This window comes from Pezoporus flaviventris, unplaced genomic scaffold (genome assembly GCF_033815535.1).
Source record: "Pezoporus flaviventris isolate CSIRO_AGI_PZ_B2104156 unplaced genomic scaffold, CSIRO_AGI_Pfla_v1 ptg000002l, whole genome shotgun sequence".
Lineage (NCBI taxonomy): Eukaryota > Metazoa > Chordata > Aves > Psittaciformes > Psittacidae > Pezoporus > Pezoporus flaviventris.
This window is the reverse complement of record NW_026892550.1, coordinates 81,932,730-81,950,334: the sequence shown is the minus strand read 5'-3', so window position 1 is coordinate 81,950,334 and position 17,605 is coordinate 81,932,730. Positions and strand designations below refer to the sequence as shown.

The window sequence follows — 17,605 nt, the reverse complement described above, 5'->3', positions numbered from 1 at the left end:
ATCCTTGCTTTCTGAAACAGTCAGTTTATGGAAGCAGCTGAAAGGTAACTGTGTACTGTGCAAAAGTTGTGCTTATCCTCTGCTGTAATCTGTTACGTTTCTGAAGCATGATACATTGCCTGAGGAGCACTCTGGGATGGAAGAGGCAACATAGATATAGAATTACTACTTCAAGGGAGCACGGATGAGTGTTGACTCGGTTTCAACATTGGTTCTTTCCTATATACATCACTACTTTGGTTCAAGCCATAGCAAAGATTCAACTGAATCTTTCTGCTAAAGGATTTCAGGCATTTTGAAATACATGGCAAGAGGCAGGGCTTCCAGACTATAGTCTTCATGGAAGAGTCCTCTTCAGTTTTCAATACTGAATGAGTTTCAGAAGCTAGGGTTGCTAAAGATTAAAGAAAGAACACTTGGCCAATTTTACACCAACTCTTTTCCTTTCATGGCTTTTAGTTTGACAGATGATTTTTTTTTTGCCAAGCTACCTACTCACACAGGAACCATGCCATAGCACAGTTACAGTTCTGTATGTCCTCAGTAACCAGGGTACAACTGCTATTAATCTAAATTCCTTTCTAGGGAGGAGGGGGTTATAAATTAGCCCAGACATCTTGCATAGGTAGACAGGTCAGTGCTTTTCTTTCACTTGCTCTGTTTATTATTTTAAATTTTGAAGCTTCATTTGCAGGTTGTGCTTTGATTTGGGAACTTGGTTCTCTCTCTTAGTCTCAAGGCATTTTCAGTGTGATCAGGAACTCTCTGGAGATGCTCCAACTCCTGTTCTCTGTATATAGCGTGTTTTTCTCATTCTGTGTGCTTTAAACTTTAAACTTGGTTTAAATTTTTCTTCTAAATGAACCTGCAGTCTCACACTAGTAAATTGTCTGGCTCCTTCACTATCTGTAAAGTAGCTGTTCTTGGAACATGAAGTTTTTTGAATGCCTTTCGTTTAGACATTGGCCAAGAATAGGCTACTAGTTATTTGGGAATGACTCTTTGAAGTGATGGAGAACTTAATAATATTTAGGGCTTTAAGTTAAACTCCCAAAATGACTCGATTCATCAAGTTGATAGCACGTTGGAAGTAGTTATCCAGACTGTTCCTAATAGAAGGAGCTAAAGCATGTTTTTAAATCTGAAACTTCTTTTCAATCTGTTGTATGGCTTTTTTTCCCCACTTCCATGTTGTTTTCTGAGATTTTTTTTTTTTTTACCTTGTTCTGTATGGGTGATACTAATTTCTCTCCACGTTAGTTTTTCCAGATGTTCTGATTTGGATGTTTGGGGGGGGGGGGGGGAAGGCAAAACAATTACAGTAAACCAGGGTAGTTCTTTGCCCAAATGTTGCCTGTAGGTGTGGATTTCTAGTTTGTAAGTTTTATGTCTAGGTGAGAAATCCAGGACACACTACCATCTGCTCTTCCAATCCCTACAACAAATGTGGAATTTCCTCTGTTGACCATATGTTTTCCATTGCTGTTGGAACAGTAAAATGAATTCAAGGCAATTGTGGTCACTTTTTCTGCATGAAAATTTTGTAGCATTACATTAGTGAATCTGAGAAAGCAGAGAATCAGAAAAATACTTATCAGAGGCTTAGGGAAGGAGAGATTCCTCTGAGCCTGCCTTATTACCTCAAAATTTAGTTAACTAAGTCTTCATAATCCCTCAAAACCTCTCTGCATGAATACATGTGTATTTGTGCGTGTGATTGAGTTGGGAGGCATTAGGAGGCTGACACATGGTGAGGAACTGTCCAATTTGCTTTAATGTGAGAGTATGTATGCCAGGCTGGAGTGAGAAATGCCACTGCTGGCAGCAGGCAGGCAGGCTGCTGGGCTGGGGGGCAGCTGGTTTTACTCTGCATGGTTCTTATTCAAATAAGAACGCATAGGATATCAGGGCAAACCCTGGATATTACTTCATTATTGTTACATAATTCCTTGTGAAATTTGAGTTCATGACCTATTGCAGCCTTATAAAAGAAAAAAAAAAAACAAACAAAACACTTTGTTCTTTCCTTACAGTCTTCCTCAGTTACCCAGAGAAAACCCTACGTGCCCCATAAGAGAACTGCCACATCACAAGCCAAACCGATGGCGTCCTCTACTGCTGTGCCTGTAGGATTTCACTATGAAACAAAATACGTAGTTCTCAGCTACCTGGGACTTTTGTCACAAGAGAAGCCACAGGAGCATCCTCCTCCTTCAACACAAGGTAATATTTGTATATTCACCTGTACGTATTTACTGTATTTGCAATTAGTTCTTCAGCTGTTTGTGCATGAGTGCAGGATGTTTAGTGTAATGATGTTTAGTGTAATGTGTCTCATTCATTTAAAATAATGGGAAGAGATGCTGACAGAAACAAAGCTGTTTGTATTTAAATTACTGTTTTAACTTGAGCTATGCCAGGACTGATTGGTGTTTATGAAGCAAGTAAGTGGGTTTTGTTGCTGTTTTGAGGTGAGGAGGGGTGGATATATGTTATCTTTTTTGAGCCATCTTGAGAATTTGAGCCCATGCTTGCTTATTTTTGGGCAGAAAGTAGAAGTAAGTAGGGGCGAGGTGGTGTTTACAGGCATGAACTCTGGATGATGACTTGAGCAATCTCATGTGCTAAATAGTTTTGTCCTATTACGTTAATGCTTCTGTTGTTGTCAGTCAGGGGTAGTGCAGAGTTGTGAGGCTTAACCTGGCCTAAGCTGCATCTATTTATTTGTTTATTTTTAAGAAATCAAGGACTGTCTGAAGTCAAATAGTCAGATGTTTCTTCCAGAACAGGTTTACGCACGCAGGAGGTCAAATAAATAAATAGAAGGCAGAATAAATTAAGTTTGTTAGGTTGTGTTTCGCATAAACTTAGGTAGTAAAACTTGATTTTGTGGTGGCAAGCACTTAAACAATGTTTGTCAAGATTGTTTGGGTGACTTGTCACTCTTAATGACGTTTCAGTCACTACTATTTCCTGTGATTCAGAACCTGCTCTTATGAAAGGTGTATTTAAAAAAGCGAACAAAGACAGTCTTCAGAATCTTTTTTTCGAACAAGTGTTTAAGAAGGCATACTCTGTCATTTACTGAACTTAATCTGCCATGAAATGAGAAGTTCCTGAAAAGAAAAGATAGCATCAAAGTTATGACAGAAATTATTTTATCAGTTTGGCACTAAAGCATATAGCATATGCTAGTTATATATCATTTATAAAATTCATCTTAGTATATTTAAGATATGTATATTAATTTCACTTTGACTGCATCCATGGTCCATGAAAGGAGAGGCACTGTAGTCTAAAAATGCAGTTTCATAAAATCCTTTATTGGAAAATGTGTTTATTGTAGCAATAACATCTCATTCTGAATATCCCATCTGGGCTAACTGGGCTGTACCCAGTTTAAATGTTTAAATTCACGAGTTTAGTTGATGAATGAAACTGCTAAGCCACTGTCCATCATATTTAAAAAATTATGGCAGTCAGGTGAAGTTCCTGACAATTGGAAAAAGGGAAACATAACCCCCATTTTCAAGAAGAGGAATATGGAAGACCAAGGGAACTACAGACCAGTCAGTCTCACCTCTGTGCCTGGCAAAATCTTGGAGCAGATTCTCCTGGAAGGCATGCTAAGGCACATGAAAAACAAGGTGCTGGGTGACAGCCAGCATGGCTTCACTAAGGGGGAATCCTGCCTGACCGATTTGGTGGCCTTCTATGATGGGGCTACAGAACTGATGGACAGGGGTAGAGCAGTTGATGACATCTGCCTGGACTTGTGCAAAGCGTTTGACACTCTCCCACACGACATCCTTGTCTCTAAATTGGAGCAACATCAATTTGATGGATGGACCACCCGGTCAATAAAGAATTGGCTGGATGGCTGCATGCAGAGAGTTGTAGTCAATGGCTCAATGTTCAACTGGAGACAGGTAATGAGTGATGTCCCTCAGGAGTTGGTGTTGGGACCAGTCCTGTTCAACATCTTGTCGGCAACATGGACAGTGGGATTGATGCACCCTCAGCAAGTGTACTGTGTACAGTTTTGGTATCCTCAACATAAGAAGGACATAGAGCTGTTTGAGCAAGTCTAGACAAGGGTCATGAGGGTGATCACGGGGCTGGATCACCTCCCATATGAAGACAGCCTGAGAAAGTTGGGGCTGTTCAGCGTGGAGAAGAGAAGGCTGCATGGAGACCTCATAGCAGCCTTCCAGTATCTGAAGGGGGCCTACAAGGATGCTGGAGGGAGTTCATCAGGGACTGTAGCAGTAGGATAAGGGGTAATGAATTTAAACTTCAACAGGGGAAGTTTGGGTTAGATATAAGGAAGAAGTTCTTTACTGTGAGGGTGGTGAGGCACTGGAATAGGTTGCCCAGGGAAGTTGTGAACGCTCCATCCCTGGCAGTGTTCAAGGCCAGGCTGGACAGAGCCTTGGGCTACATGGTCCAGTGTAAGGCATTTCTGCCCATGGCAAAGAAGTTGGAAATGGACTATCTTAAGGCCCTTTCCAACCCAAACCATTCTATGATTTTATGTAGTGAGTACATATAAAGCTACAATGTGCAAGAGTCTGCTTTGTTCTGTAAGTACAAGATTCAGAAAAAGCTGGGTTTATTTAATAACTTGGCAATTGAGGGGAAACTTTTCAACTGATTCTTATTACTGAAATGTCAAATATTTGAATTAAAGAGCAATATTAAAACTTTATAAAAAGTAGGCTACAAATGCTTAAATAAAATTTTTTTAGTCAGTTAAGAGGACTTTTAAGCTCCTGAATAAAGGTAACTACCAAGTCTACTTTTGAGATATTATTTGTTAGCTTGTGTGACAGTAGGCTGTAGTTGGATTTGCTATTAAAACACTTCAGTATTAAAATAGCATTGATACTTCCCAAATCTCTTCTTTCATCCTTGTTGCTCTAAACCTTCGCTCATAAATTGGAAATTCTCCTCCATTTCCCCCACCCTCACTCCCAAAACCAGGCAGTGACCACAGCTTCTCCTCTTCTGGTCATCTTTCACTGTAATTACATCTTTCTTTTAGTGCTTTTACTTCTTTCTGTTCAAAGCCTCTGTATAAAATAATTTTCCCTTTCTGTCATCTTGTTTCTCACTCTGTTTTATAATGCCTTGGGTGGACTTAAGTCTGTTACTGAGCTAAGTGCGAACACTATCCTTCTGCTTCAGGACTTGTTTAATTGTTTCCTAACTCACTTTTTGTCGTGCTTTTTTGCTTTCCATGCTTTCAACAGCTTTAATTTGTCTGACAGTTACTTTTTAAAAATCCTTTCTCCTACTTATTCTCCCCTTGCTTGTAACTGCACAGTTATTTCAGCTGCACTCCCAGGGTATATGTGTGGTAACAGCTATGTGTTTATTTTGAAGTACCGTATGCGTCTTCTTTGAATATAAAGTAGTTTATATATACAGTCTGTATCTCCTTGTTGTCTGGCAGGTGGCTAATGCCTACTTGTGGAGAGCTGTACCAGCTCTGCTCTATATGCTCGATCTTCTCCCTTGGGGAGACAGTGAGAGAAGCAGCAAGCCCATAATGGGTATTACCTGCACTGCCTAATGCACTGCTGGGAGGGAGCTGGGTATTACAGTAACAAGTGTGGTCTGAGAAACCTGGTTAGAACAAAGGAGATGTGAAAGCCAGTAAATGAGAACGAATACTTGTGCAGAATCCCATCATGAGGAGGGAAGTAGTGGTGTTTGGTAATGAAGACATATGAGGGATAATAACAATACGACATTACATCATGCTTGTCAGTGTGTTTTTCAAGCGCTGTCATCAGTCCTTGATACAATATCTTGACGGATCCCCAATTCCTTCCACTGGTAATTTTTGTGGCACTTTAAAATGCTGGTCACTAGTCTTTCTGTTCTCCATGGCTGAACGCTGTCTTTATGAATTGAGAGAATTCTGATATAAAGTAACTGTCACTTAATCTCACTTTGCTATAATTTGGTTATTGTGCTGACAGAACCTTTAACGGGAAACAGTGGAAGCAGTGATTTTTTGGTTACTACCTATTTCTATTTCAGTTGCAGAACATTTCTCTATTTTATGTGTTTCATTCATATTGACTCTGGTATATGGTACGTTCTCTTCATATATTTTTCTTAGGTCCAAATAAATCCTTACTCCTTGTTTGATTTCTGTGTCATATTACACTATAAGGGGAGGATCCAGAAAACCTAGTTTTAGTTTGCTGTCAAAATCATACAATAGAATGGCTTGGTTTGGAAGGGACCTTAGCAACCATCCCGTTCCAATCCCCTGCCATGGGTAGGGAAACCTTCCACTAGACCAGGTTTCTCAAAGCCCCATCCAACCTGGCCTTGAACACTGCCAGGGATGGGGCAGCCACAGTTTCTCTGGGCAACCTGTGCCAGTGCCTCACCACCCTCACAGTGAAAAAAATTTCCTATATCTAATCTAAATCTTCCCTCTGTCATCTTAAAGCCATCACCCTTTGTCCTTTCACTATGTGCGCTTGCAGTGATGTTAACCTCCTCACTCTCCTTCAGTACTGGAGAGCTGAGGGGCTCCTCTAGAGGGCAGTTCAGAGCAGGATCCTATTTACAGCACTTTGTATCACTTGCTGGAGGATCTATCTTTCCATTGCATGAGCAGAGCACGGCATGATAGGTGTAGTTGGTATTTCTGTACCTCCAGTGAGTATCCTTCTACAGTGCTCTCCCAGATTCCAGTGCAGTTTCAACACGCCAGTTAAACTAGAAAGTGTATCTGACAGCTAAAAAAAGCCTTCTTCCCCGACAGGAGTAGTATTATTTTATCTCTACTAGAAGTGGTGGGAGAAATTGAATGGTTTTGTCCATTGCCCTCCTTTTCCTCCTACAGTCATCTCCCACAAACCTCTGTTTTCCAACATTTTGTACTAGAGAGTTCTCCTTCTGATCTATGTATTTTTGTTCCAAACATTCAGATAGCAGTAACTATTGAAGATATTTGTTAGATTTCAAGTTAAAGCTTGTAATATTTTTTTATTATTATTTTAGAAATAATATGCTTTAAGAGCCTGGTGGTTTTCAGAGGGACTTTCTTTAGTAAAGAGAGAGCTCAGACAAATTATATAGAAAATTACCTCAGTGTATTTCCTTGTGGATCTCTAGGTTGGTCTTGATTTTGTTGCAAGAAAAATGGCTTTAATTACAAGAACTCAAACCACTTATAGCTTCAAGCAAAGAAGGCTGATCTAAGTCAACATCTGATCACTACTTTGATATTTTTATTAGATAGCTTCTCTTCAGTGCAGGGTCTGAAGAGAGAACCACCCACAGTATTCCAGGCTCTTGAAGAACAGACAGGTTTATTAGACAAACCAGTGTTTTAACATTATAGCTCTATGCTGTTCTGTAGGTGATTTATTTCAGTGTAGTCTGTAGTGGATTTCAGTGTCTTCAGAGGGAAACCCAGCAAACTTAACTAGGCAATAGTTTGAGAGATTATTCCTATTATAGTTTTGGCAGAATAGTGATTCTGCATAGCACTGACTTCAGTTTATTTAAAGCAAAGTCCATTAACCATGATCTGTTACTTTTAGATAGGTTTTCAGGTAGATGAATAACACAAATTGCTCAGCTAAATCTGATAAAACACACACATCATCTGTGTGAGTTCATGTGTTTTGGGGCAGCAGACAAGTACCATTATTTGAAATGTGTGGAAGCTCTCAGCTCTTCATTAGATTGTGGAGAGAAGCTTTAGTATTTTTTCATAACTCTTGTACTGTCTGTAAGTACTGGTTCATACACAGAAAACATGGATCAAGTTTCTGAAAATATTTCTACATTTCCCCATTTGAAGTTCATGTGCATTATAGAAGCTTCCAGTCTGCCATAGTTGTTAGTACTACTGACTTTTTAAGTGAGTCAAAATACTTTGGTTTTGTGATTCAATATATTATAAATGTTTCTTTGTGTTTCATCAAGGAGTAACTTTCATTGTATTTCTGTTTTTCAATCTACTTCCCCATGGTTTGACCCCATCTCATGAGCCTGTGGCTATAATGAAGATTGTGACGGAAAGTTTTTGCATGTTTTCCTTGTCAGAGTGGGAAATCTTAAATGATCTCTCAGCTCACGTAGCACCTGGAAGATTTATAATCAGTGCCACTGCCGCACGGTGGCATAGATTACTTAAAAGATGAACAAGGTTTTGACAGTGTTACAGTTTCCCTGAGGTGCTATCCACAGTACTTGAATCCAGTTATTGTGCACTATGTTCTTTTGACCACTTACCTGTTTCAGAATTACTGTATGAAGTGCTGTATATAGTCAGTGATCAAGGCATTTTAGTAGTTTCCCACAAACATTTCTTACCTGAGCAGTGTTTAAGAAGGTTACTGGGAGAAATGGGGTTTTCATTTCTTTTTCACTTGCTTTGGTTAGAAGTGAACTCTGATACAACTCGGGAAATACATATACAGGTAGGCAGAGATGGTCAGGTTTCATGCATTGTGGGTGAGCTCAAGGCTCATTAGAGACCATGCTAAATCTAAGAGAAGTACCTCATTTATATAGTTTTGACCATCATGGGTTGGATACTTGTCATTGCCAGATTTTCTGCCGTCAGGTGATGGACTGCCTGTTGCAGAGTATCTTGGTTTTCTTTGTACTCCATCTGTGTATCTTCACTTACTCTTCATTGCACCTACTGTTGGTCTGTAACTCATTCTTGACAAATTTTCCTCTTTGAGCAAAATATATCTACTTTAGATGGAAAGTCACAAGCTGAAAAGGTAAATGCTGTAGGTTGGACCAATGCAGATGTGCTAATAAAGGAGCTACTTCCTGAACGGAGCCAAGGAAGGGAAGGTTTTGGGGTGTGACTTAAAGAAGTAAGAGATGGTCCCTCCAGGACTGTGAATTCCCTCTTAATTAAGCCTCCTCTCTGCCCACAAAGAAAATTTAGTGCTAGTTGGCACTTGTCTCTTCTTGGGTCTTAATATTTTGGACTTTCTTAGTTTCTTTTAAGCTGAGCCTTCTTATAGTGACCATTTGCATTATTAAACAATGAAAATATGGTCTCATGCACTGGAAGGTTTTTTTACTGTTTTATTCTACTTCTTTGTGAACTGATTTGAAAGTTGCCCGAAGGAGGAAAAGATACCACTCACTAAGGACCTTTGCTATTGAAATATGCTGCCCTCCAACATTAGGTGCAATTTTGGTGGTAGTGGTTAATGTTCAGGAGATGCAGAAAGCTGAAGTTCATTGATAATTAGGGGAATAAACAGTGCAGAGTCACTGGCCCGGGAGGGGTAGGTTTTTGATGTTTTGGCACAACTGAAGAGTCAGGTGCTGTTGGAATCAGCAGCAGCTGCAAAGTCGTGGGTGTTACGAGATGGAAACCATTGACTAGCACTGATTATCTAAACAGCTCTTTTGTATGCTGGCAGCAATGGAATTTCTGTTCCTCCATTTTCTGGCTGACTTATTAAAAAGTATGACAGCTTGTCATGTATGATCATCATCACATTAGTCCTGTGAGAATGGGTGCTCTACTGAATAACCCCATCCCTTCAATATACAGGGTGAAGCACAGCTTGAAATAAGACTTTGTACTTGCATATACTTGTTGCACTTGAAGCAGTGGTTCAGTCACTCAAAGAGGCAACTTAAAGGGTCTGACAAGGCATTAGTGAGTGTCTGTTCATTAACCAGGTTGCTTCTCTCTGGAATTTATTGTTCAGAGTGGCAAAGAGAGACTGTCTGAGAATGGATTTAAGAAGCTAAATAAAGTTATTCTAAGCACAGTGATGAGCACTGTGTGGTTAAGTAAAATAGAATTAACCTGACTACCTGTTGTTCCTTTAGACTGTTCACATAAATCACACAACCCTAGAATGGTTTGGATTGGAAGGGACCCTAAAGACCATCTAGTTCCAAACCCTGCCATGGGCAGGGACACCTTCCACTAGACCAGGTTGCTCAAAGCCCTGTCCAGCCTGGCTTTAAACACTGCCAGGGATGGGGCAGCCACAGCTTCTCTGGGCAACCTGTTCCAGGCCCTCTGTCAGTTTAAAGCCATTCCCCCTTGTAAAAAGTCCCTTTCTAGATTTTTTGTAGGCTCCTTTAGGTAGTTTAAGGCTGCTATAGGGTCTCCCTTGAACATTGCATGCCAATCTACCTTGGTTTAGAGAGGTTTTGCCTCACAGGTATCTACTGGGTGCGGAGTTTTTAAGCATTAGCACATATTCAGTATATTTTTAACTTACTTTTCAAATGTAGGAGACCTTGCAAGCTTACTGTCTAGCATTTTTTTAAATTCAGAAAATTCACAGTGTACTCAATACACATCTGTGTGTGTTAACTGGTATCATTGCTTGTAGAGGTTTTCACACTCTGATGTGAAAACTAGTAACATTGTGTGTCCATTATGGAGGAAAGGAGAAGGTGATACAACAGACTCAAGCAGATTTAGAGATGAACCAAAGAAAATACAGTTGGTCATAAGAGCATGGAATTATGATTTAGTGTCTTCAAAACAGGAAAATACAAGAAAGACATGCTAGCAAGCTACACTGGGTGTTGCAGCACCCACCTGAAGATTTGGGTGTGAAATGTTAAGTGATGAGGAACAAATTAAGTCAGATAATACCAGCATTACAGACATAAATCCTTTCCCTTTTATTTTCTTCAACTGAGTGAAGAACATCTGTAGAGTGGAACAATGTCTAGATGCCTAGGTAGAGCTGTAGGCAGCTGGTGTAGGTGCAGAAAGTTGGATAGTCATCTGTATTTGGGTGCACGAGTAAGGAACTGTGGACACGGGCAACATTATCAGAAGGTCGGCCAGGAGATGGTATTTAAATCATGGACACAAGAGATCATGAGGTCCCAAAAGAGAATCTAAGAAATATACAGCAGTAAGAGAGCTAAGTGTGTTTGGTGTAACTCAGTCACTGATACTGTTGAAAGTGGAGTGCAGAGCTAATGAGGACTGATAACTGACCCAAAACTTAGGGAAGGAAATGGCTGAAAGGTGGAATGTTTAGCAGAGGGAAGCTTTGTAGTGTATTTTATTTGTTTGTTTATTTAGCCTCACTCCAAGGATAGTTTATATACTGAGCATAATGTTCTGTGGTATATCATACCCCTTTGGCTAATCTGGGTCAGGTGTCCTGTCTCTGCTCCCTCCTGGTTTCTGTGCACCTGGTCACTTGCAGAGCATGGGACACTGAAAATTCCTTGATTGGAGTAAGCATTACTTAGCAACAATTCAAACATTGGTGTGTTATCAGCATTGTCCTCAGATTAAAGCCAAAACACAGCTTTGGCTACTACCAGCTACTAGGAGGAAAATTAACTGTATCCCAGCCAAACCAGGACAGTATCAGGAGTACGTCATTACCAAATTCACTTTTATATTTGTGTGGATGTAACAGATACCCATTTTATCTCTAAGTAGGACATTTTAAGGAACTGAAAGAAAGGAAGAAGAAAATTTCAGTTGGTAGGATTTTGATTCAGTGATGTTTAGTAAAAATAAGACAGTAGTTAATGGAACAGTTTTTATAGTGTGCTTTAAGGATAGGATTTGAAGAAATGCTTGAAAGCTGATGGAAGAAATAAAGATGAGCAAACCCAAAGAAAAAGCAGCTAAATAGCAAAAGTTTTGAGCTGGAACTGTTTCCCAGACATCCGGTCATTCTACTAGTATCCATCCCATAAAACAGTTACATGAGGAGTTACCTTGCCATACAGCCTCATATTGGAAAGGTTGACATTCACCAGGCAGTTTCTTAAAGATTCAGATGTTTTAAATGCCTTGGCTTGTTTGAAAACAGTTTTGTGCCTGTTTTGAGAGTCTATGTAATCCTGAATGATACAGCTGAATCAACTTCTTTTATCAAATATCTGGAGTCAGCACATGGAATGTGTACTCATCACCCCAAACCATGGCATGTGTACTTCTGGGGATATGCAGACATTTTGAATTCCTAAATTACATGATTAGGAGATGAGAATTGACAACTGACTGGCAATTAGGGGGTCCCTGGCCTCTACTGTTACTTGGTAACCTGGTCTTCAATTGTTTCATTATGGCCTATAGACTCCTCATGAGTAGCAAAATGATGCACAGGTAACAGATTTCAGGACTCTTCAGGGATGTCATTGCATAGTTGCTCTGAGTATTTTTGTAGATTTTGCAGGCATCAATATTAATTTTGTATTTTGCTACTGAAATGGCTTTGTTTTGGTGTAGCTTGATAATGAGTGTATTAGCTTTAATGACTGCCTGTTTATGTGCCTTGGTTTGATTTTGCTTTTAAATTTCAGAGAAGTTTGGTTTTAGGGCTGTTATGTATCCTGTTTATGGCCTTCTTCTTCTTTTTTTTTTTTTTTGTAATATATTCATATTTAAAGTACCTATTCTGTCTTGAATAGACCTGGAAATTTATGTGTTTCTGGGTTCATACAGTACAACTTTAGCAGTAAGTGCCCTAAAGGGATCACACTTATGTTGCTGTCTGAAGAAGAACTTTCACCTTGAATTCCTTTATAGTTAATATGTCAATACCATGTTCTATCATCTACCTTATTTGAAATACTACATTTGAATAATTTCTCTGACTTCTTTTAGGGACTCAACAACAGCTTATTGCACAACATGCTTTGGAGAAAGAGGCTTTGGAGAAGATTAAGATAGAAATTGAGGAGGAGCTAAAACATCTTGATGAAGAAATCTTAGAAGGTGCTATTCTGCTTTTTCCCTTTCAATCAATAACCTCTATGCACTATATTGGTGGTTGATTTGTAACAGGTACTATAGCTAAAGATATTTTTGAATGCATTTAATCTCTACCCTCCTCCCCCTCTAAGATTTCTACATAGTCATGTGAAGTAAAATAGTTAAATGTTACTGTTTGGAGTGGTGGAGTCTAGCCAAAGCAAACAATTGAATGACATTTAATAGGCTACTATAAATAATGAAATGTAAGCAGCCCTTAAGCTGCTCCAGTTGATGACAGAAGTGAAATCATTCTTCAACAGCTAAAGGGAGTGTGGGCTTAAACCATCAGATTTCTTGGTTCCACCAGGCTTTTTACTTTACTTGTAGATGTGGCTTTTCTAGGACACCCATCCTTTGGGTATCCCAAAGGATAATTTGGGAACAATCTTTGCTTTGCATGTGTGCTGCAAATTGGTAATACAAAGTAGAAGGGCTCTAGATCTGTTTATGTTCATTCATACAGACCTTTCTTAGAAGTTTTAAACTGAGAAGGATAAGGTTAGACGAACAAAATGTTATTTAAAAAAATTACCTTCTAGCACTGCTGCAGATACTTATGTCCATGTGAGGGCAAATTTTACCATGGAACAGAGACTCTCTTGGTACTCCATCAGGGTTAGCATCAGCTTAAAATTGAGAGCAGCAGCACATTCAGTTAACTTCCTGGCTAGGATGCAGTTGTGAAGTAAGAGCTGGAGGGGAAATGTAGTTCCAAGTCATCTATGGCTCGTAAGTACCACTTCCAGAGTATATTTTAACCATACTTGTTTTACTACAGTTTGTTGATAACATCTTTTGATTATAGAGTTAGGATTTCTTCATCCCTTCTGTAAACTGTATTAACTGGTGGGATGAGAAATCTGAGACTGTTGATGTTCTTACATGAATCTGTTTTATTTTCTTTTGTATACTTTTGTCTCTCAGCATTTACCACTACAGGATTTGACTGCCACACTTCCCCAGTGTTCAGTCCTGCCAACCCAGAGAGCTCAATAGAAGACTGCCTGGCTCATTTAGGGGAGAAAGTGTCCCAGGAACTTAAAGAACATCTGCACAAAGCACTACAGAGCTTGCTTAGCAAGTGAGTTTCCATTTGCTTTTCTCAAAGAGAAGGTGTTTCCTTTTGAATTGTGACTGCTGCTGAAATGCTAAAGATGGGACTACGTTTTGTGTTGCATTTCTTTCTTTTTCAATGTTCCTTTACCTGGCTGGGTTTGGTTTTGTTTTGTTTTGTTCTGCGCTGTACTGTGCAAATACTTCTTTGTGGTGTTTGCTCTTTGCAGTAATTTAAATTCCTAAGTTTTTCTAAGCTTTTATTATTGAACTTCTGAGACTAGTTTAAGCAGTTTGAGATGCTGGTGGAACTAGCAGCTGGCAGCTGCCAGTTGTCATTGACAGTTTCATGAATGCTGGGCTGTAGCCAGATTAACTTCTTTTACCTTAGAGTTAAGAATGGAGCTGAAGGTTTGTTTGTAGTCTGGCTGAAGATGAGGGGGAGATTTTCCCTGGAAGGACAGTAGTTACATGCTTTATGACCACCATTCATGTACACATCTGATGCAGATGTGGACCCTTGGACTAACCTTGGTGCTTTAAGAGCTGTCCTGCCAGTTTAAGCTCATATAGCACATTGTACCTGGCATGCTACTATGTCGATTAATGTCTTTTGCAAATTAGTAAAATTGTTGTGGTTGCTTTGTTTTCTATTGTAAATCACCAGCCTGATTTTAAATGGATCAACATGAACTAGTTTTGGCTGTTCTGAGTGACCTCCAAAAGGTATTTGTAGAGATCTGGAAGGCGCAACTTTAGGGACAGTTACATAAATGCAGTTGTCAAGGCAGCACTAGCAAATAGCTACTCAGTTATGTTTTGTGGATTGGTTTAAATAATATGACTCGAAGATGAGAATCTCTAGTACTACTCTTTCAGAGTTTGCATAGCTGTTCATGAACTGTTTGAACAACAAAATCCTAGAAGCCTAGATACCAGTACCTAATGTAAACTTTCTGATGCATGGGGCTTAAGCCTTGCATATATGCATCAGAGAGTCATTTCATGCCCTCATGAAGGTAATAAATACCCTTTTTGGAAGGCTTCTGGAAGATTACAAATTTGAAAGTCATTCCGTCTCAACATTAGGAAACACCTTTTTACTATGAGGGTGACTGAGCACTGGCACAGGTTGTTCAGGGAGTTTGTGGATCTCCATCCTTGGAGATACTCAAAAGCCATTTGGACATGGTTCTGGGCAACCTGCTGTAGGAGACCCTGCTTGAGCAGAGAGGTGGGATATTCTTGAGCAGTGCCCTCCAGCTTCAACCGTTCTGTGATTCCTTAACTAGTGATCTATTCCTTAAGTAGCTCCCTAGTCAACAACTAAGGGGGAACTTTTTGTGACCAATATAATTTAAAACTGACTGTTTAAAGTGAGGGGTTTGAGCAACCTGATGTAGTGAAAGATGTCCCTCCCTGCCCATGATCTTTAAAGGTCTCTTCTAACCCAAGCCATTCTATGATTCTATGACTCTGACCTGGATTTCACAAAGGTGCCATGTAACATCTGACCACACAGATTAAGAGGGTTGACTCTTTTTCCAAGAGTCATCCAAGTGCACTCTGTCAACTCACCATTTAACTTTCAGAAACTAACATATATACTGTCTGCTTCTTTATTTAGTTTTTATAGAGTCAAGTTCGATGTTGTGTAAACTAATAATTATTTACCCATAGAAAAGAGTATGTGGGGTACAAGTTTCTCCTTAAGTGGCAAAATGTATGCTAGTTCGTTCCTCCAGAAATGTAGGAGCTTACTTGCCTTTACCAGCCAGGCATTTATCCCATATGGCCTTAAAAACTTGCACTTAATATCTTTTGAAGAGCTGATGTTTTCGTAGATACCTCACTCCACACTAAAAAAGCAGACCAGCAACAAGTTGGAAAATAAGCAGTGATCCTTGCACCCCATCCTTTTTGTGTGTCTAAAGTGGTAATTGAAATAACAGCAGTTTAAGTTTAAATGTCTTAAAGGTTGTAGATAATTGGCTGACTGACATTGAGGGGTCCTATGTGATGTACTTCGGCTTCATTCTTTTTGGAAAGTTCCTGAGATGAGGCCTTTGAAATTTAAGTGGTTCTAGCTTGTTAGCAGCCCAACTGTTCTGTTCTTACGTTTTCTATGGGAAAATATTTTCATTCTAAGTATTTTTCCTATTTATATACATGTATGCATACATAAAAAGTCTGAAATGCCTGTGAAAATGTGTTAACACGCATGCCTTTTTATAAGGCAAACTAAAGCTACTGTTTAATCTCTTGATAATATCCTTCCTGCAGCTGTTGTTGCTCTTTTCATCCCACTGATTCATTTGGATTTGCATTTTAAAGAAACTAATGTACCAAGGAAGTTAAGAGAATGCACTTAAAGTGAAAAACCCAAATTATGTTCTCCCCAGCCCCAGTGTACTTTAACTCTGTTCTTTTCCCCATGTTTACTACAGTAGTGCTATTTGATGCAATACTTATTTTGTTTATATTTTCCTGTCCTCATATATGCATATAACAAGTATGTTATGGTACAGTAGGCTGTTGGAGCATGACAGGTTCTTGGAGTTCAATAAGCAGTCCTCTGTCCGATAACACTTGCTGCTATTTCCCCTTAAACTGAAGTCTGAACTTGCTTTTTGTCATGATCTGGCTCAGAACAACTGCTTTTAAAGCTGCTTGGCAGAAAGTCTTTATTGTTACTGACTCTAAGATAACTGTATGATCTTAGAGGAGAGGGTATGGAAGAGAGAAATGTCATCATCCCGATTCAGAGAACTAGAGATGTGATAAGTCTAAAATGGAGGTATCTATTGAAATAAAAATACTGAATTCCTGAAATTTTGTGACCAAAAGTGCTGTTTCTTGCAAATAAGGGTTTCAACTCTTCAAGGTTAGAGTATCAAATTATTATGAAATTCACTGAAGTAATTATAAGAAATTATATATAACTGGGAGAATGTGATGCCTTCCTTACTGATGATGCTGGTGTTTTATGTCCTGAAACACAAGACTTGTTAGCTCTTGAAAATTAGTTGCTGTGATACATGTAAAAATACTTTGTCCTCTGAAAACTCAGAGTTTTATTTTATTCTTGTTCTTTTGTTTCCTTTTATAACTTTCAGTGTTGGTTTAACTTCTGCAGGCCGGTGACATATCAAGAATATCGACAGCGGACAGAAGAGACAGCTGCCCATGCCAGTGGATGGAATAAGGTACCAAATAAGTGACTTTCACTTTGATATGTCTTGTATCTGTTTGATGTCCATAGTGTTTTACTAGGTACAGATGATCAACCTGTGCAATCTGTGCCAGTGCTCTGTCACCCTCACAATAAAAAGGTGTTTCCTGATATTTAGATGGAATGACTTCCAAACTATAGAACGGGGAGACTGAGACTGGATGTTAGGAAGAAGCTCTTCACTATGAGGGCGGTGAGGCCCTGGCACAGGTTGCCCAGAGAAGTTGTGGCTGCCTCATCCCTGGCAGTGTTCAAGGCCAGGTTGGACAGGGCTTTGGGCAAAACCTGGTCTAGTGGAAGGTGTCCCTGCCCATGGCAGGGGTTTGGAACTAGATGGTCTTTAAGGTCTCTTCCTACCCAAACCATTCTATGGTGGCAGATTACATAATATGTATTTTTTAGGTATTTTAGCCAGAAGTTATCTAATGAAACCGTTAGGTCAGCCTTCCTTTATTATACTCAAATGAATAGTTAAGAGTTGTTGCTTGACATAATTTCTTAAAAATAATCACTTTTAAATTCCCAAGAGAGATTTTTTTTCTTTAGCAGTTTTG

The 17,605-nt window shown here is 39.3% G+C and overlaps 1 protein-coding gene across 2 annotated transcripts in view; it reads left to right on the top strand.

The window, feature by feature from the left end:
- BCL2L13 (BCL2 like 13) overlaps positions 1–17,605 on the top strand; it is a 39,577-nt gene that overhangs the window by 3,659 nt on the left and 18,313 nt on the right. The window contains exons 2-5 of one of the 2 annotated variants that reach the window (XR_009741765.1): positions 2,034–2,223; positions 12,617–12,727; positions 13,691–13,847; positions 16,936–17,025. Coding sequence is in view for 1 of the 2 variants with exons in the window: in XM_061444677.1 (XP_061300661.1) it covers positions 2,103–2,223; positions 12,617–12,727; positions 13,691–13,847; positions 16,956–17,025 (459 nt within the window). In the remaining variant the exon portion in view is untranslated. The remainder of the gene's footprint in view (positions 1–2,033; positions 2,224–12,616; positions 12,728–13,690; positions 13,848–16,935; positions 17,026–17,605) is intronic. The other variant, XM_061444677.1, reaches the window with a different exon arrangement.